The sequence below is a fragment of the Mustelus asterias genome, chromosome 3, assembly GCF_964213995.1.
Source record: "Mustelus asterias chromosome 3, sMusAst1.hap1.1, whole genome shotgun sequence".
Taxonomy (NCBI): Eukaryota; Metazoa; Chordata; class Chondrichthyes; order Carcharhiniformes; family Triakidae; genus Mustelus; species Mustelus asterias.
The window spans coordinates 88,509,577-88,537,438 of NC_135803.1; the positions used below are offsets into that span (position 1 = coordinate 88,509,577).

General features: G+C 46.5%; 1 protein-coding gene across 1 annotated transcript in view; it reads right to left on the bottom strand.

Annotated features, from left to right (window-relative positions):
- The window catches only part of LOC144484548 (cyclin-dependent kinase 16-like), a 168,741-nt gene that overhangs the window by 79,334 nt on the left and 61,545 nt on the right, over positions 1-27,862 (bottom strand). The window contains exons 3-8 of the mRNA XM_078203054.1: positions 19,336-19,351; positions 18,579-18,608; positions 17,869-17,873; positions 10,394-10,519; positions 7,153-7,209; positions 6,244-6,358 (exon numbers count right to left, since the gene is read on the bottom strand). Of these exons, the coding sequence (XP_078059180.1) occupies positions 6,244-6,358; positions 7,153-7,209; positions 10,394-10,519; positions 17,869-17,873; positions 18,579-18,608; positions 19,336-19,351 (349 nt within the window). The remainder of the gene's footprint in view (positions 1-6,243; positions 6,359-7,152; positions 7,210-10,393; positions 10,520-17,868; positions 17,874-18,578; positions 18,609-19,335; positions 19,352-27,862) is intronic.

Consider the following 27,862-nt stretch of genomic DNA (forward strand, 5'->3'; position numbering starts at 1 on the left):
GAATACACAGATCGATATATAAATTTGCTGATGATACCAGGTTAGGACAGAGTGCAGATTGAAGTAAGAACATTTCAGAGGGACTTGAAGAGAGTGATGGGAATGGGGAAACAGGTGGAAAATATCAGTTCAATGAGAGAATGGGTGAGATCAGTCACTTTAAACAGAGACAAATAAACTGGAACATTCTCTCCCTGGGGTGATTAGCAATGGGATTTGGGTGCTCGAGGACAAACCCAAACAGGCAATGGGAAAAGAGAATGTACAGAATGAGTATCAAAGGTACACATATAGCTGTAGAGAGAGCAGTTAATAAATCATACAGCATCCTGAGCTTTATTAATAGGGGCATAGAGCACAAGACCAAGGAGGTTATGCTGAATTTATACAAAATATTAGTTTGATCTCAGCTGGAATATTGTGTACTGTCCTGGGTGCCACACTACAGGAGAGATTTTTTTTTATTTGTTCATGGGCTGTGGGCATCGCTGGCTGGGGCAGCATTTATTGCCCATCCCTGAGGGCATTTCAGAGTCAACACACTGCTGTGGGTCTGCAGTCACATGTAGGCCAGACCAGGAAAGGATGGCAGATTTCCTTCTCTGAATGACATTAGTGAACCGGATAGGTTTTTACAACAATCAACAATGGTTTCATGATCATCTGTAGATTCTCAATTCCAGATTTTGATTGAATTCAAATTTCACCATCTACCGTGGGGGGGATTCGGTCCAAGATCCCTAGAGCATTCCCCTGGGTCTCTGGATTATGAATAGGGAGAGAATGTCACTACATCACTACCTCCCCTGAAACGCACAGGAGAGAGTGCAGAAGAGGTTTACAAGAATGGTTCCAGGGAAGAGAAACTTCAGTTATGAGGATAGATTGGAGAGGTTGGGACTGTTCTCATTGGAGAGGAGAAAGCTAAGAGGAGATTTGATAGGAATGCTGAAAATCATGAGAGGACTGGACAGAGTAGACAGGGAGAATGTAATGTGAGAAAAAACTTTTCCACATAGTGAGTGGTTTGGGTCTGGAATGTTCCACCTGGAAGTGCGGTGGAGACAGCTTCAGTCGAGACATTCAACAGGACAGTAGGTGATTATTTGAATAGAATCAATGTGCAGAAGTACGGGGAAAAGGCAGAACATAAGAACATAAGAAATAGGAGCAGGAGTAGGCCATCTAACCCCTCGAGCCTGCCCCACCATTCAATAAGATCATGGCTGATCTGAAGTGGATCAGTTCCACTTACCCGCCTGCTCCCCATAACCCTTAATTCCCTTACCGATCAGGAATCCATCTATCCGTGACTTAAACATATTCAACGAGGTAGCCTCGACCACTTCAGTGGGCAGAGAATTCCAGAGATTCACCACCCTCTGAGAGAAGAAGTTCCTCCTCAACTCTGTCCTAAACTGACCCCCCTTTATTTTGAGGCTGTGCCCTCTAGTTCTGGTTTCCTTTCTAAGTGGAAAGAATCTCTCCACTTCTACCCTATCCAGCCCCTTCATTATCTTATATGCCTCGATAAGATCACCCCTCAGCCTTCTAAACTCCAACAAGTACAAACCTAATCTGCTCAATCTCTCCTCATAATCTACACCCCTCATCTCCGGTATCAACCTGGTGAACCTTCTCGGCACTCCCTCCAAGGCCAATATATCCTTTCGCAAGTAAGGGGACCAAAACTGCACACAGTATTCCAGCTGCGGCCTCACCAATGCCTTGTACAGATGCGGCAAGACTTCTCTGCTTTTATATTCCATGCCCCTCACGATAATTGCCAACATCCCATTTGTCTTCTTGATCATTTGTACTTGTAGACTGGGTTTTTGCGACTCATGCACAAGGACCCCCAGGTCCCTTTGTACAGTAGCCTGTTGTAATTTTTTTCCATTTAAATAATAATCCAATTTGCTATTATTTCTTCCAAAGTGAATAACCTCGCTTTTGCCAACGTTATACTCCATCTGCCAGATCCTCGCCCACTCACTCAGCCTACTCAAATCTCTCTGCAGACCTTCCGCTTCCTCCACGCAATTCACTTTCCCACTTATCTTCGTGTCGTCAGCAAACATTTGATACCCTACTCTCAGTCCCCTCCTCCAGATCGTCTATGTAAATAGTAAACAGTTGAGGCCCCAGTACCGATCCCTGCGGCACACCACTAATCACCATCTGCCAACCAGAAAACACCCATTTATTCCAACTCTCTGCTTCCTGTTGGATAGCCAATCCCCAATCCACGCTAACACCCTACCCCCAACTCCATGTGCCTCAATCTTCTGCAGCAACCTTTTGTGAGGCACCTTATCGAATGCCTTTTGGAAATCCAAAAACACCACATCTACCACACTAGTCACATCTTCATAAAAATCCAGTAAGTTCGTCAAACAGGACTTTCCTCTCATGAATCCATGCTGCGTCTGCTTGATCGAACCATTCTTATCCAGATGGCCTGCTATTTCTTCTTTAATGATGGATTCCAGCATTTTCCCAACTACAGACGTTAAGCTAACCGGCCTGTAGTTACCCGCTTTTTGTCTACTTCCTTTTTTAAACAGCGGTGTAACAGTAGCCGTTTTCCAATCAGCCGGCACTACCCCAGAGTTCAGTGAATTTTGATAAATAACCACTAACGCATCCGCTATTACCTCTGACATTTCTTTCAGTACCCTGGGATGCATTCCATCCGGGCCCGGGGACTTGTCCACCTTCAGTCCCGTTAGTCTACCAAGCACTGCCTCTCTAGTAACAATAATTGTATTGAGTACCTCTCCTCCTACCAACCCTCTATCGTTAATATTCGGTAAACTATTTGTGTCTTCCACCGTGAAAGACACAAAGAAGAATGGCACTAAGTCACAATGCTTGTTTGGAGAGCTGGTGCAAACACAATGGACCAAATGGCCTCCTCCTGCACCGTCACAATTCTGTGATTCTGTCAGATTTGCCTTGTCAAGATGCTGAATGTACAGAACTGGCCTTGAGTGAAATAGCTCTTTAGAAAGGACATTTCAATATTCTGAGGGGAACAGGCAGACTTAGCCGATGGCGTGCAGCTTTAACAAACCAACCGTAACTGAGGCAAATTAATACTTTGCCTCAGTATTCACCAAAGAGAGGGACTTGATGGATGAGGAGCCTGGGGTAGGGTGTGTAGATATTCTGGGTCATGTTGATATCAAAAAGGAGGTGGTATTGGGCGTCTTAAAAAGCATTAAAGTAGATAAGTCCCCAGGGCCTGATGGGATCTACCCCAGAATACTGAGGGAGGCAAGGGTGGAAAGTGCTGGGGCCTTGACAGAAATCTTTGCATCCTCATTGGCTACAGGTGAAGTTCCAGAAGACTGGAGAATAGCCAATGTTGTTCCATTGTTTAAGAAGGGCAGCAGGGATAATCCAAGAAATTATAGACCGGTGAGCCTTACGTCAGTGGTAGGGAAATTATTGGAAAAGATTCTGAGGGACAGAATTTACTCACATTTGGAAACAAATGGACTTAGTGATAGACAGCATGGTTTTGTGAAGGGGAGGTCATGCCTCACTAATTTGATCAAGTTTTTCGAGGAAGTGACGAAGATGATAGATGAGGGAAAGGCAGTGGATGTTGTATACATGGACTTCAGTAAAGCCTTTGATAAGGTACCTAATATAGACTGGTATGAAAGGTGAAGTCACACGGGATCAGAGGAGAGTTGGCAAGATGGATACATGACTAGCTTGGCCATAGGTGACAGAAGGTAGTAGGAGAGGGGTGATTTTCTGAATGGAGGGCTGTGACTAGTGGTGTTCCACAGGGATCAGTTCGAGGACCGTTGTTGTTCGTAGTATATATAAATGATTTGAAGGCAAATGTAGCTGGTCTGATTAGTAAGTTCACAGACGACACAAAAATTGGCGGAGTTGCAGATAGTGAAGAGGGTTGTCAGAGGATACAGCAAGAAGACCAGTTGGAGACTTGGGCAGAGAAATGGCAGATGGAGCTTAATCCAGACAAGTGTGAGATAATGCATTTTGGAAGGAATTGTACAGAAAATGGTTAGGAGTATTGACAGGCAGAGAGATCTGGGCATACATGTCCACCGATCACTGAAAGTAGCAACGCAGGAGGATACGATAGTCAAGAAGGCATACAACATGCTTGCCTTCATCGGTTGGGGCACTGAATATAAAAATTGGCAGGTCATGCTGCAGCTGTACAGAACCTCAGTTAGCCTCATTTGGAATATTGTGTACAATTCTGGTCGCCACACTACCAGAAGGATGTAGATGCTTTAGAGAGGGTACAGAAATGGTTCACTGGGACGTTGTCTGGTCTGAAGGGTATTAGCTATGAGGAGAGGTTGGATAAACTTGGTTTGTTCTCATTGGAACAATGGAGGTTGAGGGGTGACCTGATAGAGGTTTACAAGATTAGGAGTGGCATGGACAGAGTGGATAGTCAGATGCTCTTTCCTAGAGTAGAAAAGTCAAGTATTAGGGGACATAGGTTTAAGGTGCGTGGGGAAAAGTTTAGAGGAGATGTGCGAGACAAGTTTTTTTTACACGCCATGTGAGTGTACCGTTAAGAAAGTTTTTTTAAAATCATGCAGCTTACAGCTTCAGTGATGTCACTGGGGGATGGATCTACGCTGTGGCAGTCAGGTATTGGGGTTTTTTCCTTTGGGCTTTCAGTTTCGTTTTGGAGTGTGTGTTTGAAGCAGTTTAGCAGCAAGCTGAGAAGAAGTCTCTCTCTGTTCTTCTCTTTAAAAAGCTGTGTTTTGGGAAACAGATTCGACTACAACCTCCTCTGAGTTTTTCACAGGGGATTTTCAGCATTCAACCCAGGAGGCTGGATTCCAGTAACAAGTGAGCATTAACCTAGGCTGTATTGTGTTTATTTGGAGGGTTTTGTGTATTAGATGTTGGCTTTGGTTGGAACACATTAGAGAGAGTTCCTTAAGAGTTATACATCATCATGGTTGTTGTGTTCCTTGTCTGTGATTGTTAAAAATTCTTGCTAATTGTCTTACTGTACATGTCAACAATATTCTTAATTAAACTTTGTCTTTGATAAAAGCTCCTCCTGGGTCAGTTGAATCACACCTGAAGTGAAACTTCTCACGCTCATCCTAGCCAATTCAACGTAAAACGTTACAGGTCAGGCAAGCTTCATAACACCTTGAAATATTCAACCTGACTTTTAACACACAGAGGGTGGTGAATGTCTGGAACGCGCTGTCCAGGGAGGTGGTGGGAACGGGTACAATAGCGGCACTTAAACTGCAACTGGACAAATATATGAATAGGATGGGAATGGACTCCGCAAGCGCATATGGTTTTAGTTTAGTTAGGGCATCATGATCAGCGCAGGCTTGGAGGGCCGAAGGGCCTGTTCCTGTGTTGTAATTTTCTTTGTTCTTTGTAAATTATTTGAAGAGATAAATAATAGATAAACAAAAAGAGCTGCCGACAGTAAATGAAGAATTTGAGACAGGTGAGTTCAATGGCATTCTGGCAGAATTGAACAGACTTGATTAGCTGTAAGTATTCGCATTCCAACCATTATTCTGTAAATTGAGTTTGTGTCTTTATATGCTCTGTTTGTGAACAGAATTCCCACTCACCTGAAGAAGGAGTTTAAGGCTCCGAAAGCTTGTGTGGCTTTTGCTACCAAATAAACCTGTTGGACTTTAACCTGGTGTTGTTAAACTTCTTACTGTATTCTGGCAGAAAGCAGAGAGTCAGCGGTGTTCACCACACAGGCAAACCTCTCCTCATTGTCCTGAGTTCATGAGGCAAGCTGCAGTACCTCAGGGGTCAGTCAGGGTCAGTGGGCTGGATTTTCATGTTCAAGGTGATTGATAGGAGAAAATGCCTTGGGAGGAGCGATTTTCATTCTGGGAGGGTGGATGTAGAGATCTGGAGTTAGGCCCCTCGAACCCAGACACGTTTCAGAGGAAGCCATGGAGTGACAGAGTTTGAGGTGGGCTGATTCAAAGGCTTGTCTCGGATCTCTGGGACATTATCCCAATGTTTTATTTATTAGGGCTCCAGCCCTCACCCTCACTTCCCATACCCCATTCATGCTAAATCATGCCCCTCCACCCACCCCGAATGGCCTCGCGCACCCTCCATGCCAACACAAGCCCCTCCACTCTCCAGCAAGGGCCCCTCATGCCCTCCATGCCAACCCATAGCACTACCAATCACACTCTCAAGAGTACAGAGTATACCTCTCCCAAGGATTATTCTTACCTTCCCTAATGGCCGTGCAAGGTGCTCCCTCCTCGTGTTCTAAGCGAATCTCTTTCAATGCGACCAGATTATCCGTGAGTTTACTCCTCCCCTTGAACACTGTTGCATATGTACCCTGGAGAAATCACAGCTATCAGATTGCAGCAGCACACAGAGCTCAACAGTGATCTGACTGTACAACAAAAAAGGCACGGTGGCAGTCATTCCAGGAGGACCAAGAATATGGCAACGCAGGAACCGGGGACGTGGCAACACAGGAACAAGGCAACGCTGAATCAGGCACATGGCAACGTGGGGACGCTGCACCGCAGGAACCAGGGGCGCGGCACCGCAGGAACCAGGGACGTGGCAACACAGGAACAAGGCAATGCTGGACCAGGCACATGGCAACGTGGGGACGCTGCACCGCAGGAACCAGGGGCGCGGCACCGCAGGAACCAGGGACGTGGCAACGCAGGAACATGGCAACGCTGAATCAGGCACATGGCAACGTGGGGACGCTGCACCGCAGGAACCGGGGACGCGGCAACGCAGGACCAGGAGCACAGAAATGCTGGGCCTGGAACATGCAAGACAGAAACATGGCAACGCAGGACCAGTGGAGACATGATGGAGAGGCAGAGCTCAGTCCACACAGGCTATATTGTGAAAGCCATATGCTGGTGCTATAATGGGGCAGCAAACAAAAATTCATTTCAAAAGCAAATTAGATCACAGCTTAAACAGGGGGATATTAATAGATAATGGGAGCAGAAAGATAAGTGCAGTTAGCTGAGGAAAAATGCTTGAAGGACAGAATATAAAGCTTCAGCTTAGAAAGTATCCATGAAAATATACATAACCTTTATGAAGTATGACATAAACTGGATTGGAAGGAATTGTGGGACACAATAACGATATTTTGCTTACCTCGCCGAGTTTATCCAATTTGATATATGTTTCCAGTTTTCCAAACCCAATTTCAGACTGTAAATGAAAGAGTAATACATTAGTCTTCAAATGGAAAACAGCCTTCTTCAACATCCCACATAAAATCTCAAATAACCAACTGAGAAAGCAATCCTTATTTCTCAATGAAGTAATGAACAGACAAGGACTTGGCTGCATTCAGATATTCTGCGCTTGGAAGACTACTTTCTGTCTTCCGAAAATTCTCAACTTCACTGCATGCATGAAAAAGACATTCTGAAAAGCACAGTCGGCTGAACGAAACACGGTTGGCCTGTCCCCTCACTCCACACATCTGGCCGTTATAGTTTGTATGAGTTCACATTGTCCCATTTTCCTAATCTTTGAGGATCAGCAAAAGAGACAACAAATCTGGCAGATTATGGGAAGAATCCAGCTGCTTCACTCAGACACTGCGGAGAAGAGATCCAGTTATCCTTGTCCGCTCTGGCCAAAATACAATGGTGACAATCACAAAATGGTTACAGTACAGGAGGAATTCATTCAGCCCAGAACATCTGCACCAGCTCTCCGAAGGAGCAAGTCACTAAGTGCCACTCCCTCACATCTCCCAATAACCCTTCATACTCTCCCTTTCCAAATGACAATTAATTCCCTTCCCATCGATTGAATCTGTCTCCACCACACTCACAGACAGTACATTCCAGATCCTAACCACTCGCTGTGTGAATCTGAATCCACCACACACAGACAGTATATTGCAGATCCTAACCACTCATGGAATCATGGAAACCTTACAATGCAGAAGGAGGCCATTCGGCCCATTGAGTCTGCACTGACAGCAATCCCACCTAGGCCCTATCCTTGCAACCACACACATTTACCCCGCTAATCCCTCTAACCTACATGTACCAGGACTCTAAATGGCAATTTAGCATGGCCAATGCACCTAACCTGCACATCTTTGGACTGTGGGAGAAAACCCGAGCCGGGAATCAAACCCGGGTCCCTGGAGCTGTGAGACAGCAGGGCTAACCACAGTGCCACCGTGCTTGCTGTGTGACTCTGTCTCCATCACATTCACAGACAGTACATTCCAGATCATAACCACTCGCTGGGAGGGGGTGGGTGTCATGTAGGTGGTGTGTTCGTGTGCATGTATGATTGAGGGAGTGTGTGAAAGAGAGTGTGAGAGATAGTGTGTGTGTAAGCAAGAGAGTGTGTGTGTGAGATTGAGGGAGTGTGTGTGTGTGATTGAGGGAGTGTGTGAGAGAGCGTGAGAGATAGAGTGTATAAGAGGGTGTGCGTGTGTGATGGAGAGAGTGAGTGTGTAAGCAAGAGAGGGTATGAGGACTCTCAGAGGCTTTTTCCCAGGGTGGAAATGGCTGCTACGAGAGGACACAGGTTTAAGGTGCTGGGGGTTAGGTACAGGGGAAATGTTAGGGGGAAGTTTTTCACACAGAGGGTGGTGGGCGAGTGGGATCGGCTGCCGTCAGTGGTGGTGGAGGCAAACTCAATAGGGTCTTTTAAGAGACTCCTGGATGAGTACATGGGACTTAATAGGATGGAGGGTTATAGGTAGGCCTAAAAGGTAGGGATATGTTCGGCACAACTTGTGGGGCTGAAGGGCCTGTTTTGTGCTGTAGTTTTTCTATGTTTCTATGAGAAAGTGTGAGGGAATGTGTGTGTTTCTGTGCAAGAGTGGGAGAGAGATAGTGTGAGTGATAATGTGTTTGAGTTGGAGTTTTTTTATCTTTTACAAGAAAACCTGTCTGTGTGTGTCTTTTACAGTCACAGAACTTAAAGGGTTAAACACTCATTGATTGAGAAGCACTTGTTGTGGTCACCCAGAAGGTAGAGATGGAACCATTCCAGTATTGCTCACCTCGATGTGACACTTGTACACATCGCCAGATTACAAGATTGGCACACAACACCGGCGCACAATATCGGCATACAACATAAGAACATAAGAAATAGGAGCAGGAGTAGGCCATCTAGCCCCTCGAGCCTGCCCCGCCATTCAATAAGATCATGGCTGATCTGAAGTGGATCAGTTCCACTTACCCGCCTGATCCCTATAACCCCTAATTCCCTTACCGATCAGGAATCCATCTATCCGTGATTTAAACATATTCAGCGAGGTAGCCTCCACCACTTCAGTGGGCAGAGAATTCCAGAGATTCACCACCCTCTGAGAGAAGAAGTTCCTCCTCAACTCTGTCCTAAACTGACCCCCCTTTATTTTGAGGCTGTGCCCTCTAGTTCTAGTTTCCTTTCTAAGTGGAAAGATTCTCTCCATCTCTACCCTATCCAGCCCCTTCATTATCTTATAGGTCTCTACAAGATCCCCCCTCAGCCTTCTAAATGCCAACGAATACAAACCCAATCTGCTCAGTCTCTCCTCATAATCAACACCCCTCATCTCTGGTATCAACCTGGAGAACCTTCTCTGCACTCCCTCCAAGGCCAATATATCCTTCCGCAAATAACACTGGCACTGGTACTTGCTGCTTGTCAACAATGCAGTCATGTGAAGATGTGATTCCTTCTGGGTGAACCTGTGGCCTGGAGGAATTGACTGAATTTATTATTACTCTAGTCTGAGCTGGGTGACAGTCAGTCCTTTTACCAGACTAGCTGTGTGTAATTTACTGACACCCTGTGACAAATGCTTCTGACCCCAGGCTGTGCTTTCCCAGCAGTTATACAGGAGGAAGCCCACTGTAAAAGTTGTTTGTTTCTCTTGCCACACCTGGTGGTTCACAAGGCAGAGTTTAATCTGTTTCCATAACCAGGTTTTCCCCAGAACAGGTTTCTAGTCTGTCACCAGGGGCTGTAGTCTGAGGGGTGCCACTCCAATCAAGAGTGTCTGACCAGGAGTGACTTCCACTCTTCCCACCAGCCATTAGTGTGATTGGAAGGATTTACAGGTTAACACGTAGTCTGTTTGACCATCTTGTGAACATATCTTCCTTGGCCATCAAGTCCTAAGCTGGGCCCAAACCCGGAATTTCTGGTTCAGAGGCAGGGATGTTGCCCATTGTACCACAGGATTTCTAATTGTGCTGTCACTGTGGGAGAATTATTAGTCCCACTCTCCTGTACCTTACCTATTGCTCTGCAAAAGGAAAGCAGAAATGACCAGCTTCGTGAATGCTGCTGTGTTTTTTTTGCATTGGGGGTGTTTCTCTGTAGATCACACTTACCTCCTCTCCTTCTGACCCTCCTTTACACTCACCAGGGATGCTCTACGCAGCCGGCGACTCATGGGTTTGTCAAACGGGGGACTGTTCATTGCAAATTTCTCAAGGTATCCCTCTGGCAGGCGGATGTCAGCAGGAAGAGACAGGCGCTTGTTAATATCCTGATAACAGAGAACACAAGTTACTTTAGAGGTCCCTTTGTGACAATGTGAGTCATGAAGCAGACACACAGGAACTCACATCCTGCTTTAAACAAGAACTCTCAGCGTTCTCCAACCTCCCCATGGAAACCAGTTAGCAGAGTGCTTGTTAAATAACAACTGAATAAATAAAGGTCTTTAAATCAACCAACTCAGGATCAGTTCCAAAATAATACCCGATTAATGAACAAAACCATTTTACTTTAATAAAAGATCCACTTCTTCAAATAAAAATTTGATGAAATGACGTTCAATCAGTGAGACTGAATGAATCTCTCTCTCTCAATATATTTATATTGGTTACACTACACATCTTCTCATAGTTCCGAATACAGTCATATAAAATCGAGCCTTTTACTAAAGAATTGTAAATCCTCCGTGAGGGTGTCCAGGACTGACTCATCCTATTGGCGAACTCATTGCTCTCCGTGATCCACAGTATTCCCATTGTCACTGAACCTGCTGCCCAGATGGAGGAATGATAGAAACATCGAAACATAGAGAAACTACAGCACAAAACAGGCCCTTCGGCCCCACAAGTTGTGCCGAACATTTCCCTACTTTTTAGGCTACCTATAACCCTCCATCCTATTAAGTCCCATGTACTCATCCAGGAGTCTCTTAAAAGACTCTATTGAGTTTGCCTCCACCACCACTGACGGCAGCCGATTCCACTCGCCCACCACCCTCTGTGTGAAAAACTTCCCCCTAACATCTCCCCTGTACCTACCCCCCAGCACCTTAAACCTGTGTCCTCTCGTAGCAGACATTTCCACCCTGGGAAAAAGCCTCTGAGAGTCCACCCGATCTATGCCTCTCAACATCTTATATACCTCTATTAGGTCTCCTCTCATCCTACGTCTCTCCAAGGAGAAAAGACCGAGCTCCCTCAGCCTATCCTCATAAGACATGCCACTCAATCCAGGCAACATCCTTGTAAATCTCCTCTGCACCCTTTCAATCTTTTCTACATCCTTCCTATAGTGAGGCGACCAGAACTGAGCACAGTACTCCAAGTGGGGTCTGACGAGGGTCTTATATAGCTGCATCATTATCCCTGGACTCCTAAACTCAATCCCTCGATTGATAAAGGCCAGCACACCATACGCCCTCTTAACCACCTCCTCCACCTGCGGGGCCGATTTCAGAGTCCTATGGACCCGGACCCCAAGGTCCTTCTGATCCTCTACAGTACTAAGAGTCTTTCCCTTTATATTGTACTCCTTCATCCTATTCGACCTGCCAAAATGGACCACTACGCATTTATCTGGGTTGAAGTCCATCTGCCACTTCTCCACCCAGTCTTGCATCTTATCTATGTCCCTCTGTAACTTCTGACATCCCTCCAGACTATCCACAACCCCACCAACCTTTGTGTTGTCGGCAAACTTACCAACCCAATTTTTAAAATTCATTCATGGGGCATGGATGTCGCTGGCTGGCCAGCATTTATTTCCCATTCCTAGTTGTCCTTGCCAAGGTGGTGGTGAGCTACCTTCTTGAATCGTTGCAGTCCATGTGCTGTGGGTTGACCCACAGTACCGTTAGGGAGGGAATTCCAGGATTTTGGTCCAGTGACTGTGAAGGAATGGCGATTTATTTCCAAGTCAGGATGGTGAGTGGCTTGGAGGGGAACTTGCAGGTGGTGATGTTCCCATGTATCTGCTGCCCTTGTTCTTTTAGATGGAAGTGGTCGTGGGTTTGGAAGGTGCTGTCTCAGGATCTTTGGTAAATTGCTGCAGTGCATCTTGTAGATAGTGCACACTGCTGCTACTGAGCATCAGTAGTGGAAGGAGAGGATGTTTGTGGATGTGGTGTCATGCACAGGGTGGAGAGGGGGGAGAGGGAGGTTGGAGAAGGGAGTGACGGGGAGGGCAGGTGGAGGGTGGAGAGGGGGGGGAGCGGATGTGGGAGGGAGCGGGGCAGTGGGAAGGGAGGGAGATGAAGGGGAAGGGAGGGCGGATGGTGGAGAAGGGGAGGGGCAGTGAAGCGTTGAGTGGAGGGGGTTAAAGTTAAAGAGAGCACTGAGGGAGGGGTAGCGTTCCCACTCTCAGACCCTCGAGGTCCGACCATGGCTCTGCCAGCAACATGTCCAGAATCTCCCAGGTAACAAGCCTCACAGACAGAAGGCAGGTACTGAAGGGTTATTGGGCAGCGCTGGCACTTGTGACAACTTACAATGATGTCAGTCAGCACAAGCAGGTACTGACGATTGTGACTTTGACTGGCTTCTCATGCATGGCAATTCACACACTCCCAGATCACCCAGAAATATTCTCCAGAGGAGAAAGAGACAGTGATAAAGCCCCTAGCTGCTAACATGGCTGCCCAGAATGCCATCAATGCCCTTATTAATGCAGAGATTTCTCAGCTTGCTTCTGTGAATGAATGAGAATGAATAAACTCACCAAAGGCAGCACCTTCCAAACCCAGGACCACTTCCATCCAGAAGGACAGGAGCAGCAGAAACATCACCACCTGCAAGTTCCCCTTCAAGCCACTCACCATCCTCACTTGGAAATATATCACCGTTCCTTCGCTGTTGCTGCGTTAAAATCCTGGAACTCCCTCCCTTACAGCACTGTGGGTGTACCTATGCCACTGGGACTGCAGCAGTTCAAGAAGATAGCTCATCACCAACAAGTGTGAGATATTGCACTTTGGAAGGACAAACCAAAGAAGAACGTACAGGGTAAATGGTAGGACTCTGAAGAGTGCAGTTGAACAGAGGGATCTGGGAATACAGGTACAGAGTTCCCTAAAAGTGACGTCACAGGTGGATAGGGTCGTAAAGAGTGCCTTTGGTACATTGGCCTTTATAAATCGGAGTATCGAGTATAAAAGTTGGAGTGTTATGGTAAGGTTGTATAAGGCATTGGTGAGGCCGAATTTGGAGTATTGTGTACAGTTTTGGTCACCTAGTTACAGGAAGGATGTAAATAAGATTGAAAGAGTGCAGAGAAGGTTCACAAGGATGTTGCCGGGACTTGAGAAGCTGAGTTACAGAGAGAGATTGAATAGGTTGGGACTTTATTCCCTGGAGCGTAGAAGATTGAGGGGAGATTTGATAGAGGTGTATAAGATTTTGATGGGTATAGATAGAGTGAATACGAGCAGGCTTTTTCCGCTGAGGCTAGGGGAGAAAAAAACCAGAGGGCATGGGTTAAGGGTGAAAGGAGAAAAGTTTAAAGGGAATATTAGGGGGGGGCTTCTTCACGCAGAGAGTGGTGGGAGTATGGAATGAGCTGCCGGATAAAGTGGTAAATGCTTTTAACATTTAAGAAAAACTTGGACGGGTTCATGGATGAGAGGGGTGTGGAGGGATATGGTCCAAGTGCAGGTCAGTGGGACGAGGCATAAAATGGTTCGGCACAGACAAGAAGGGCCAAAAGGCCTGTTTCTGAGCTGTAATTTTCTATGGTTCTATGGTTCTCAAGTGCAATTAGATCTCCAGCACTGAGCCCGTCCCTGTGGCTCAGGAGGGAAGGGGGGTGAGCAGGAGAGCAATAGTTATTGGGGACTCGACAGTTAGAGGGACAGATAGGAGGTTCTGTGGCAGCGAAAGAGACTCACGGATGGTATGTTGCCTCCCGGGTGCCAGGGTCCGTGACGTCTCGGACCATGTTTTCAGGATCCTTAAGGGGGAGGGGGAACAGTCACAAGTCGTGGTACACATTGGTACCAACGACATAGGTAAGAGAAGGGCCGGGGATTTAAAACAGGAATTTAGGGAGCTAGGGTGGAAGCTGAGAGCCAGGACAAACCATGTTGTCATCTCTGGTTTGTTGCCGGTGCCACGTGCTCGCGAGCTGAGGAACAGGGAGAGAGTGCAGATAAACACGTGGCTGCAGGGATGGTGTAGGAGGGAGGGTTTCAGTTTCATGGATAATTGAAGCACATTCTGGGGAAGGTGGGACCTGTACAAACAGGACGGTTTGCACCTGAACCAGAGGGGCACCAATATCCTGGGAGGGAAATTTGCTACGGCTCTTCGGGGGGGTTTAAACTAATTTGTCAGGGGGATGGGAAAACGAGCTGTAGTCCAGAAGCCAGTGTTGAGTGTAGTGAGGTATTGAGGAGGGTATCAAGGTTGCAGGAGTGTACCGGCAGACAGGAAGGTGGGTTGAAGTGTGTCTACTTCAATGCAAGGAGCATCCGGAATAAGGTAGGTGAACTTGGAGCATGGATTGGTACTTGGGACTACGATGTTGTGGCCATTACGGAGTCATGGTTAGAACAAGGATGGGAATGGTTGTTGGAAGTTCCGAGATATAGATGTTTCAGTAAGAGTAGGGAAGGTGGTAATAGAGGTGGAGGAGTAGCATTGTTAATCAAGGATAGTTTAACGGCTGCAGAAAGGCACTTCAAGGGGGATCTGCCTACTGGGGTAATATGGGCTGAAGTTAGAAATAGGAAAGGAGTGGTCACGCTGTTGGGGGTTTTCTATAGGCTCCCAAATAGTAATAGAGATGTGGAGGAAGAAATTGCAAAGCAGATTATGGATAGGTGTGGAGGTCACAGGGTAGTTGTCATGGGTGACTTTGACTTTCCAAACATTGATTGGAACCTTTATAGGTCGAATAGTTCGGATGGGGCAATTTTTGTACAGTTTCCTGACACAATATGTGGATAGGCCGACAAGAGGTGGGGCCACATTGGACTTGGTACTGGGTAATGAACCGGGCCAAGTGTTAGATTTGGTTGTGGGAGAGCACTTTGGAGATAGTGACCATAATTCGGTGTCTTTCATTATTGCAATGGAGAGGGATAGGCCCATACGGCAGGGCAAGGTTTATAATTGGAGGAGGGGTAATTATGATGCGATTAGGCAAGAATTAGGGAGCATAAGATGGGAACAGAAACTGTCAGGGAAAGGCACAAATGAAAAGTGGAGCTTGGACAAGGAACAAATATTGCGTGTCCTTGATAGGCATGTCCCTGTCAGGCAGGGAGGAAAAGGCCGAGTGAGGGAACCATGGTTCACAAAAGAGGTTGAATGTCTTGTCAAGAGGAAGAAGGAAGCGTATGTAAGGATGAGAAAACAAGGTTCAGTTGGGTCGCTTGAGGGTTACAAGGTAGCAAGGAATGAGCTTAAAAAAAGGGCTTAGGAGAGCTACGAGGGGGCATGAGAAGTCCTTGGCGGGTCGGATCAAGGAAAACCCCAAGGCTTTTTACTCTTATGTGAGAAATAAAAGAATGACCAGGGTGAGGTTAGGGCCGGCCAAGGATAGTAGTGGGAACTTGTGCATGGAGTCATGAGAGATAGGAGGGGCGAAGAATGAATACTTTTCTTCAGTGTTCACCAAGGAGAGGGGCCATGTTTTTGAGGATGAGAATGGGATACAGCCTGATAGGCTGGAGGAGGTAGATGTTCTGAGGGAAGGTGTATTAGCAATTTTGAAAAACCTGAGGGGCGATAAGTCCCCTGGGCCAGATGGGATATCTCCTAGGATTCTTTGGGAGGCAAGGGATGAGATTGCAGAGCCTTTGGCTTTGATCTTTGGGTCCTCACTGTCCACGGGGATAGTGCCAGAGGACTGGAGAGTGGCGAATGTTGTTCCTCTGTTCAAGAAAGGAAATAGGAATGGCCCTGGTAATTATAGGCCAGTTAGTCTTACTTCGGTGGTCGGTAAGTTAATGGAAAAGGTCCTGAGGGATAGGATTTATGACCATTTGGAAGGATGCAGCTTAATCCGTGATAGCCAGTGACAGTGATAGTGGAGTCAGACACTTTAGGAACATTTAAGCGGTTATTGGATAGGCACATGGAGCACACCAGGATGGTAGGGAGTGGGATAGCTTGATCTTGGTTTCAGATGAAGGTCGGCACAACATCGTGGGCCGAAGGGCCTGTTCTGTGCTGTAATGTTCTATTGTTCTATTGTTCTATAGTCAGCACGGATTCATGAAGGGCAAGTCTTGCCTCACAAATTTGATTGAATTCTTTGAGGAGGTAACTAAGTGTGTAGATGAAGGTAGAGCTGTTGATGTTGTATACATGGATTTTAGTAAGGCGTTTGATAAGGATCCCCATGGTCAGCTCATGAAGAAAGTAAGGATGTGTGGGATAGAGGGAAATTTGGCCGATTGGATAAGTAACTGGCTATCTCATTGAAGACAGAGGGTGGTGGTGGATGGAAAATTTTCAGACTGGAGACCAGTTACCAGCGGTGTACCACAGGGATCAGTGCTGGGTCCTCTGCTATTTGTGATTTTTATCAATGACTTGGAGGAGGGGGCTGAAGGGTGGGTCAGTAAATTTGCTGATGACACCAAGATTGGTGGAGTAGTGGATGAGGTGGAGGGCTGTTGTAGGCTGCAAAGAGACATTGATAGGATGCAGAGCTGGGCCAAAAAATGGCAGATGGAGTTTAAACCTGATAAGTGCGAGGTGATTCATTTTGGTAGGACAAATTTGAATGCGGATTACAGGATCAACGGCAGGGTTCTGAGGAATGTGGAGGAACAGAGAGATCTTGGGGTTCATATCCACAGATCTCTGAAGGTTGCCACTCAAGTGGATAGAGCCGTGAAGAAGGCCTATAGTGTGTTAGCGTTTATTAACAGCGGGTTGGAGTTTAAGAGCCATGGGGTTATGCTGCAACTGTACAGGACCTTGGTGAGACCACATTTGGAATATTGTGTGCAGTTCTGCTCACCTCACTATAAGAAGGATGTGGAAGCATTGGAGAGAGTGCAGAGGAGATTTACCAGGATGCTGCCTGGTTTGGAGGGTAGGTCTTATGAGGAAAGGTTGAGGGAGCTAGGGCTTTACTCATTGGAGCGGAGGAGAATGACAGGCGACTTAATAGAGATTTATAAGATGATGAGGGGGGATAGATAGAGTGGATGTTCAGAGACTATTTCCTCAGGTGAATGTAGCTGTTACTCGGGGGCATAACTATAAGGTTCATGGTGGGAGATATAGGAGGGATGTCTGAGGTCGGTTCTTTACTCAGAGTGGTTGGGGTGTGGAATGGACTGCCTGCTGTGATAGTGGAGTCAGACACTTTAGGAACTTTAAAGCAGTTATTGGATAGCACATGGAGTACACCAGGGTGATAGGGAGTGGGATAGCTTGATCTTGGTTTCGGACAAAGCTCGGCACAACATCGAGGGCTGAAGGGCCTGTACTGTGCTGTACTGTTCTATGTTCCATATGAAAGAATAAAAACTCCTTTTTCCCACAACCAGCCCTTGCCTCCATCACTCCCCACAATATCACAGAGTAAGCAATGCAGCAAACACAACTCCAGAACTCCCAATCAATTCGTATCTTCCGATTCATCACTGGGATAGTTAAAAGACACCTCTCCTCCCAACAGCCAAGAAGGAAAGCAGTGCAAATGGATAATATTCACAAAGACACAACACTGCAACCTTTTCTTCTCAATTACAAAATACTGCCAATCGGACATAGTCAAGGCGATGTCTGCAGAGGGAAACAGAGAAAATAGGAGCAGGAGACCATTCGGCCCTTCGAGCCAGATCTGCCATTCATTATGAGCTTGGTTAATCATAAGTGGCGGGTCAATTTGGAGTGATGGAGCCATTCAGTGAGGAAATGGAAAGCTGAACATTTTCAAAGAACAAACAACAGTACAGCACAGGAACAGGCCCTTCGAACCTCCAAGCCCGCGCCGATCATGTTTACCTATCCAAACCAACCGCTTATATCTCTCTATTCGCTGTTTGTTGATATGCCTATCAAGATAAGTCTTAAATGTGGCGAACGTGACTGCCTCAACAACCTCACTTGACAGTGAATTCCAAGCCCCCACCACCCTGTGTGTAAAAAACTTGCCCCGCACATCTCCACTGAACCTTTAACCCCTTATCTTGAACTTGTGCCCCCTTATAATTGTTATTTCTGCCCTGGGAAACAGCTTCCAACTGTCCACCTTATCCATATCTCTCATAATTTTATAAACTTCGAACAGGTCGCCCCTCAACCTCCGTCTTTCCAGGGAGAACAATCCCAGTTTATTCAATCTCTCCTCATACCTAATACCCTCCATACCAGGCAACATCCTAGTAAACCTTCTCTGCACTCTCTCCAAACCCTCCAAGTCCTTCATTCCTATTTCAAAGCCAATAAAGTGGATGAAGAGCTGGTGGTAGTGGTTTTTCTCAACATCATAGGAAGTAAGAGGTTCTCTATGCTTAGAAGTCTGGTGCAGCCATAAAAGCCTGCATAGAAAGCCCTTGGGAAACTTTGTGAGGTGTTAGGGAACCATTTTGCACCCAAGCCACTCATGATAGCAGAATGTTTTCAGTTTTATAAACAGGTAGAGCAGGAAGGAGAGTCCATCACTCAATTTGAGGCCATTTTAAAAAGATTGGCGGAGCACTGCAAATTCAGAGGGGGGTTTCTTCAAGATGCTTTTTGGGACTGTTCATTTTGTGACCTCCGTAACGAAGCTATCCAATGGAAGCTTCCAATAAAGAAAGTCCTGGACTTCAAAGTAGCCTTAGAAACAGTGACCACGATGGAGTTGGCTGCCACTGAAGCAACACAGTCGCATGTCGGTGCCGGAGTACACAAAGTAGCCAAAGCACCGCAGAACGTAGTGTCAACCACAGAAAACCACCGCTGTGGCAAGTCTGGCCACAGAAAGTCAACATGCAGGACTCGTGAAGCCCAATGCCGCAGGTGTAAGCAGGTGGGGCATGTTGCCCACAATTGTAGGGCACAACTTAAAGGAGGAAAGGGGAGTCGGAGAGAGACAAACCAGAAGACAAGGCATAAGATGCATGCTGCCAGCCAGGAAGGAGACAGGGAGTCCGCCAAATCTGCAGAGGAAGTAGAAGAGCCAAAATCAGCAGAATTTCGGCTACATATCCTATCCATCTGGGGAGAGGCTGGTGGATATATGCAGCAGTATCGCTGATTCCGGACTCAGTGTACAGAGATAAATTGAAAAGCACTGCCGTTGAAGCCTGCCAAGATTGCTCGACACACCCCCACGAAACAAGAGGTGCCACTGAAAGGGTAGGTACTGGTGAAGATACGCTAAGGAACCAGTGTGCGGAGCTACCATTGTAGGTGGGTCAAGGTTGACTAGCCTGACTTGTTTGAATGCTCCTGGTTGCAGAAATTGAAATTCTTTGGGGCATCATGAATAGGCTGGCGGACCCGAGAACAAGTCTACAGGACGTCCTGGACATGTATAAGGATGTGTTCATGGAGATCCTGAGAAAGATGTATTTGGTTGAAACCAGAGACTTGTGTAAGGAGTATGAAGGCACGTCCAGTATCATATTCCATCCAATCGCAAGTGGAGGTGGAACTGGAATGGCTGGTGAACAAGGGAGTGTTGGAACCAGTAAACGTCAGTGAATGGGCCACCCCACTGCCCCAGTTTTATAACAGATGGCACTTGCATCAAGGTCTTTGACAAAAATGGAGGAAAGCTATGCCCAGGTCAAGAAGGAAGGGTTGAGTATTGTGTTGGGCTGAAGAAATTCTTACATTTCCTGTATGGCCGGCATTTCATGCTGCTGACTGATCACAGGCCCTTAACTACCAATTTTGGGCCATATACAGGAATACCATCCATGGTGGCAGCACACCTACAAAGATGGGCACTACTTCAATCAGCGTACTCATATGAGATAAGATATCGACAATCTTAGAAGCATGACAATGAAGACCTCAGCAGGTCTGGCAGCATCCGTCAGGAGAGAAAAGAGCTGACGTTTCGAGTCCAGATGACCCTTTGTCAAAGCTGAAAGGCTTAGAAAGTGGGAGATATTACAAAGAACAAAGAACAATACAGCACAGGAACAGGCCCTTCGGCCCTCCAAGCCTGTGCCGCTCATGTGCCCACTAGACCATTCTTTTGTATCCCTCTATTCCCAGTCTGTTCATGTGGCTATCTAGATAAGTCTTAAACGATCCCAGCGTGTCCGCCTCAATCACCTTGCTTGGCATTCCAGGCCCCCACCACCCTCTGTGTAAAATATGTCCCCCTGACATCTGTGTTGAACCTTGCCCCCCTCACCTTGAACCCGTGACCCCTTGTGTTCGTCACCTCCGACCTGGGAAAAAGCTTCCCACTGTTCACCCTATCTATGCCCTTCATAATTTTATACACCTCTATTAGGTCGCCCCTCATCCTCCGTCTTTCCAGGGAGAACAACCCCAGTTTACCCAATCTCTCCTCATAGCTAAGACCCTCCATACCAGGCAACATCCTGGTAAACCTTCTCTGTACTCTCTCCAAAGCCTCCACGTCCTTCTGGTAGTGTGGCGACCAGAACTGGACGCAGTATTCCAAATGTGGCCTAACCATCGTTCTAGACAGCAGCAACATCATATGCCAAGTTTTTTATTCTATGCCCCATCCAATAAAGGCAAGCATGCCATATGCCTTCTTCACCACCCTCTCCACCAGTGCTGCCACCTTTAAGGATCTGTGGACTTGTATACCCAGGTCCTTCTGTGTGTCTATACTCCTGATGGTTCTGCCATTTATTGTATAGCTCCCCCTTACATTAGATCTACTGAAATGCATCACTTCGCATTTATCTGGATTAAATTCCATCTGCCATTTCTCCGCCCAATGTTCCAGCCTATCTATATCCTGCTGTATTCTCTGACAATGTTCATCACTATCCGCAACTCCAGCAATCTTCGTGTCGTCCGCAAACTTACTGAGCACACCAGTTACATCTTCCTCCAAATCATTTATATATATCACAAACAGCAGAGGTCCCAGTACAGAGCCCTGCGGAACACTGCTAGTCACAGACCTCCAATCAGAAAAAGACCCCTCCACTGCTACCCTCTGTCTTCTATGGCTAATCATGATGTGTAGATGCCGGCGTTGGACTGGGGTGAACACAGTAAGAAGATTAACAACACCAAGTTAAAGTCCAACAGGTTTATTTGGTAGCAAAAGCCACACAAACTTTCAGAGCCCCAAGCCCCTTCTTCACCTGAAGCAAATGTGGTCCCGTTATTTAAGAAGGGTAGCAAGGATAACCTGGGTAATTAAAGGCCGGTGAAGAAGGGGCTTGTGGCTCCGAAAGCTTGTGTGGCTTTTGCTACCAAATAAACCTGTTGGACTTTAACCTGGTGTTGTTAAACTTCTTTCTATGGCTAAGCAAGTTCTCCACCCATCGAGCTAGCTCACCTTTTATCCCGTGAGATTTAACCTTTTGCACCAGCCTGCCATGAGGGACCTTGTCAAACGCTTTACTAAAATCCATATAGTCGACATCCACGGCCCTTCCCTCGTCAATCGTTTTTGTCACCTCCTCAAAAAACTCAACCAAATTTGTGAGGCATGACCTCCCTCGTACAAAACCATGCTGTCTATCGCTAATGAGATTATTCAGTTCAAAATGCGCATATATCCTATCTCTAAGAATCTTCTCCAACAACTTCCCTGCCACAGACGTCAAGCTCACCGGCCTTTAATTACACGGGTTATCCCTGCTACCCTTCTTAAATAATGGGACCACATTTGCTACCCTCCAATCCTCTGGGACCTCACCTGTGTCCAGCGAAGAGACAAAGATTTCTGTTAGAGGCCCAGCAATTGCATCTCTTGCCTCCCTGAGGAGTCTAGGATAGATGCCATCCGGCCCTGGGGATTTGTTTGTCTTAATGTTTCCGAAAAAACCTAACACTTCCTCCCTTGTAATTGAGATTTTTTCTAACGGGTCAACACATCTCTCTGAGACACTACCAGTCAACATGTCCCTCTCCTTTGTCAATACTGATGCAAAGTATTCGTTTAGGATCTCCCCTACTTCCTTTGGTTCTAAGCATAATTCCTCTCCTTTGTCCCTTAGGGGTCCGATTCTTTCCCTAACAACCCTCTTGTTCCTAACGTATGTATAAAATGCCTTAGGATTCTCCTTTATCCTGTCTGCCAAGGACATTTTGTGACCCCTTTTTGCCCTTCTAAGTCCCTGTTTGAGTTAGAACATAGAACAGTACAGCACAGAACAGGCCCTTCGGCCCACGTTGTTGTGCCGAGCTTTGTCTGAAACCCAGATCAAGCTATTTCCTCCCTATCATCCCGAAGTACTCCATGTGCCTATCCAATAGCTTCTTAAATGTTCCTAATGTTTCTGACTCCACTATCACTGCAGGCAGTCCATTCCACACCCCAACCACTCTCTGAGTAAAAAACCTACCTCGGACATCCTTCCTATATCTCCCACCATGAACCCTATAGTTATGCCCCCTAGTTACCACTCCATTCACCCGAGGAAATAGTCTTTGAACGTTCACTCTATCTATCCCCCTCATCATCTTATAAACCTCTATCAAGTCTCCTCTCAACCTCCTCCGTTCCAAAGAGAAAAGCCCAAGTTCCCTCAACCTTTCCTCATAAGACCTACCCTCCAAACCAGGCAGCATCCTGGTAAATCTCCTTTGCACTCTTTCCAGTGTCTCCACATCCTTCTTATAGTGAGGTGAGCAGAACTGCACACAATATTCCAAATGTGGTCTCACCAAGGATCTGTACAGTTGCAGCATAACCCCACGGCTCTTAAACTCAAACCCCCTGTTAATGAACGCCAACACATTATAGGCCTTCTTCACGGCTCTATCCACTTGAGTGGCAACCTTCAGAGATCTATGGATATGAACCCCAAGATCTCTCTGTTCCTCCATATTCTTCAGAACCCTACCTTTGACCCTGTAATCCACATTTAAATTTGTCCTACCAAAATGAATCACCTCGCATTTGTCAGGGTTAAACTCCATTTGCCATTTTTCAGCCCAGCTCTGCATCCTATCTATATCTCTTTGCAGCCTACAACAGCCCTCCACCTCATCCACTACTCCACCAATCTTGGTGTCATCAGCAAATTTACTGATCCACCCTTCAGCCCCCTCCTCCAAGTCATTTATAAAAATTACAAATAGCAGAGGACCAAGCACTGATCCCTGTGGCACTCCGCTGGTAACCGGTTTCCAGTCCGAAAATTTTCCATCCACTACAACCCTCTGTCTTCTGTTAGATAGCCAGTTACCTATCCAATTGGCCAAACTTCCCTCTATCCCACACATCCTTACTTTCTTCAGAAGCTGACCATGGGGAACTTTATCAAACGCCTTACTAAAATCCATGTATATGACATCAACTGCACTACCTTCATCTACATACTTAGTTACCTCCTCAAAAAATTCTATCAAATTTGTGAGGCAAGACTTGCCCTTCACAAATCCGCGCTGACTATCCCGGATTAAGCTGCATCTTTCTAAATGGTCGTAAATCCTATCCCTGAGGACCTTTTCCATCAACTTACCGACCACCGAAGTAAGACTAACCGGCCTATAATCACCAGGGTCATTTCTATTCCCTTTCTTAAACAGAGGAACCATCTTCGCCGCCCTCCAGTCCTCTGGCACCACCCCCGTGGACAGTGAGGACGCAAAGATCAATGCCAAAGAACATAGAACATAGAACAGTACAGCACAGAACAGGCCCTTCGGCCCACGATGTTGTGCCGAGCTTTATCTGAAACCAAGATCAAGCTATCCCACTCCCTATCATCCTGGTGTGCTCCATGTGCCTATCCAATAACCGCTTAAATGTTTCTAAAGTGTCTGACTCCACTATCACTGCAGGCAGTCCATTCCACACCCCAACCACTCTCTGCGTAAAGAACCTACCTCTGATATCCGTCCTGTATCTCCCACCACGAACCCTATAGTTATGCCCCCTTGTAATAGCTCCATCCACCCGAGGAAATAGTCTTTGAACGTTCACTCTATCTATCCCCTTCATCATTTTATACACCTCTATTAAGTCTCCCCTCAGCCTCCTCCGCTCCAGAGAGAATAGCCCTAGCTCCCTCAACCTTTCCTCATATGACCTACCCTCCAAACCAGGCAGCATCCTGGTAAATCTCCTCTGCACTCCTTCCAGCGCTTCCACATCCTTCCTATAGTGAGGTGACCAGAACTGCACACAATATTCCAAATGTGGTCTCACCAAGGTCCTGTACAGTTGCAGCGTAACCCCACAGCTCTTAAACTCCAACCCCCTGTTAATAAAAGCTAACACACTACAGGCCTTCTTCACAGCTCTATCCACTTGAGTGGCAACCTTTAGAGATCTGTGGATATGGACCCCAAGATCTCTCTGTTCCTCCACAGTCTTCAGAACCCTACCTTTGACCCTGTAATCCACATTTAAATTAGTCCTACCAAAATGAATCACCTCACATTTATCAGGGTTAAACTCCATTTGCCATTTTTCAGCCCAGCTTTGCATCCTCTCTATGTCTCTTTGCAGCCTACAACAGCCCTCCACCTCATCCACTACTCCACCAATCTTGGTGTCATCAGCAAATTTACTGATCCACCCTTCAGCCCCCTCCTCTAAGTCATTAATAAAAATCACAAAGAGCAGAGGACCAAGCACTGATCCCTGCGGCACACCGCTAGCAACCTGCCTCCAATCCGAAAATTTTCCATCGACCACCACCCTCTGTCTTCGGTCAGACAGCCAGTTGCCTATCCAATCGGCCAACTTTCCCTCTATCCCACACCTCCTCACTTTCATCATAAGCCGACCATGGGGGACCTTATCAAACGCCTTACTAAAATCCATGTATATGACATCAACTGCCCTACCTTCATCAACACACTTAGTTACCTCCTCAAAAAATTCTATCAAATTTGTGAGGCACGATTTGCCCTTCACGAATCTGTGCTGACTATCTCGGATTAATCCGCATCTTTCTAAATGGTCGTAAATCCCATCCCTAAGGACCCTTTCCATCAATTTACCAACCACCGAAGTAAGACTAACCGGTCTATAATTACCAGGGTCATTTCTATTCCCTTTCTTAAACAGAGGAACAACATTCGCCATTCTCCAGTCCTCTGGCACCATCCCCGTGGACAGCGAGGACCCAAAGATCAACGCCAAAGGCTCTGCAATCTCATCCCTTGCCTCCCAAAGAATCCTAGGATACATTTCATCAGGCCCAGGGGACTTATCGACCTTCAGTTTATTCAAAACTGCCAAGACATCCTCCCTCCGGACATCTATTTCCTCCAGCCTATCAGCCTGTAACACCTTCTCTTCCTCAAAAACATGGCCCCTCTCCTTGGTGAACACTGAAGAAAAGTATTCATTCATCACCTCGCCTATCTCTACTGACTCCATACACAAGTTCCCACTACTGTCCTTGACCGGCCCTAACCTCACCCTGGTCATTCTTTTATTCCTCACATAAGAGTAAAAAGCCTTGGGGTTTTCCTTGATCCGACCCGCCAAGGACTTCTCATGTCCCCTCCTAGCTCTCCTAAGCCCCTTTTTCAGCTCATTCCTTGCTAACTTGTAACCCTCAATCGAGCCATCTGAACCTTGTTTCCTCATCCCGACATAAGCTTCCCTCTTCCTTTTCACAAGACATTCCGCCTCTTTTGTGAACCATGGTTCCCTCACTCGGCCATTTCCTCCCTGCCTGACAGGAACATACCTATCAAGGACATCCAGTATTTGTTCCTTGAAAAAATTCCACTTTTCATTAGTTCCTTTCTCTGACAGTTTCTGTTCCCAACTTATGCCCCCTAATTCTTGCCTAATCGCATCATAATTACCCCTCCCCTAATTGTAAACCTTGCCCTGCCGTATGGCCCTATCCCTCTCCATTGCAATAACAAAAGACACCGAATTGTGGTCACTATCTCCAAATTGCTCTCCCACAACCAAATCTAACACTTGGCCCGGTTCATTTCCCAGTACCAAATCCAATGTGGCCTCACCTCTAGTCGGCCCATCCACATATTGTGTCAGGAAACCCTCCCGCACACACTGCACAAAAACTGCCCCATCCAAACTATTTGACCTACAAAGGTTCCAATCAATATTTGGAAAGTTAAAGTCCCCCATGACAACTACCCTGTGACCCCCACACATATCCATAATCTGCTTAGCAATTTCTTCCTCCACATCTCTATTACTATTTGGGGGCCTATAGTAAACTCCTAGCAACGTGACCGCTCCTTTCCTATTTCTAACTTCAGCCCATATTACCTCAGTGTGCAGATCCCCCACGAAGTGCCTTTCCGCAGCCGTTAAACTATCCTTGATTAACAATGCCACTCCTCCACCTCTTTTACCAGCTTCCCTACACTTAGTGAAACATCTATACCCCGGAACGTCCAAAGGCTCTGCAATCTCATCCCTTGCCTCCCAAAGAATCCTAGGATATATTTCATCAGGCCCAGGGGACTTATCAACTTTCAGTTTATTCAAAATTGCTAGTACATCTTCCCTCCGAACATCTACTTCCTCCAGCCTATCAGCCTGTGACACCCTCTCTTCCTCAAAAACATGGCCCCTCTCCTTGGTGAACACCGAAGAAAAGTATTCATTCATCACCTCTCCTATCTCTTCTGACTCCATGCACAAATTCCCACTGCCGTCCTTGACCGGCCCCAACCTCACCCTGGTCATTCTTTTATTCCTCACATAAGAGTAAAAAGCCTTGGGGTTTTCCTTGATCCGACCCGCCAAGGACTTCTCATGCCCCCTCCGAGCTCTCCTAAGCCCCTTTTTCAGCTCATTTCCTGCTAACTTGTAACCCTCCATCGAGCCAACTGAACCTTGTTTTCTCAACCTTACATACGCTTCCTTCTTCCTCTTGACAAGACATTCCACCTCTTCTGTGAACCATGGTTCCCTCACACGGCCATTTCCTCTCTGCCTGGCAGGGACATACCTATCAAGGACACGCAGTATTTGTTCCTTGAAAAATTCCACTTTTCATTAGTGCCTTTCCCTGACAACTTTTGTTCCCATCCTATGCTTCCTAATTCCCACCTGATTGCATCATAATTACCTCTCCCCCAATTGTAAACTATGCCCTGCCGTATGGCCCTCTCCCTCTCCATTGCAATAACAAAAGACACCGAATTGTGGTCACTATCTCCAAAGTGCTCTCCCACAACCAAATTCAACACTTGGCCCGGTTCATTTCCCATTACCAAATCCAATGTGGCCCCACCTCTTGTCGGCTTATCCACATATTGTGTCAGGAAACCCTCCTGCACACACTGCACAAAAACTGCCCCATCTGAACTATTCGACCTATAAAGGCTCCAATCAATATTTGGAAAGTTAAAGTCCCCCATGACAACTACCCTGTGACCCCCACACCTATCCATAATCTGCTTAGCAATTTCTTGCTCCACATCTCTATTACTATTTGGGGGCCTATAGTAAACTCCTAACAACGTGACCGCTCCTTTCCTATTCCTAACCTCAGCCCAAATTACCTCTGTAGGCAGATCCCCTTCGAAATGCCTTTCTGCAGCCGTTA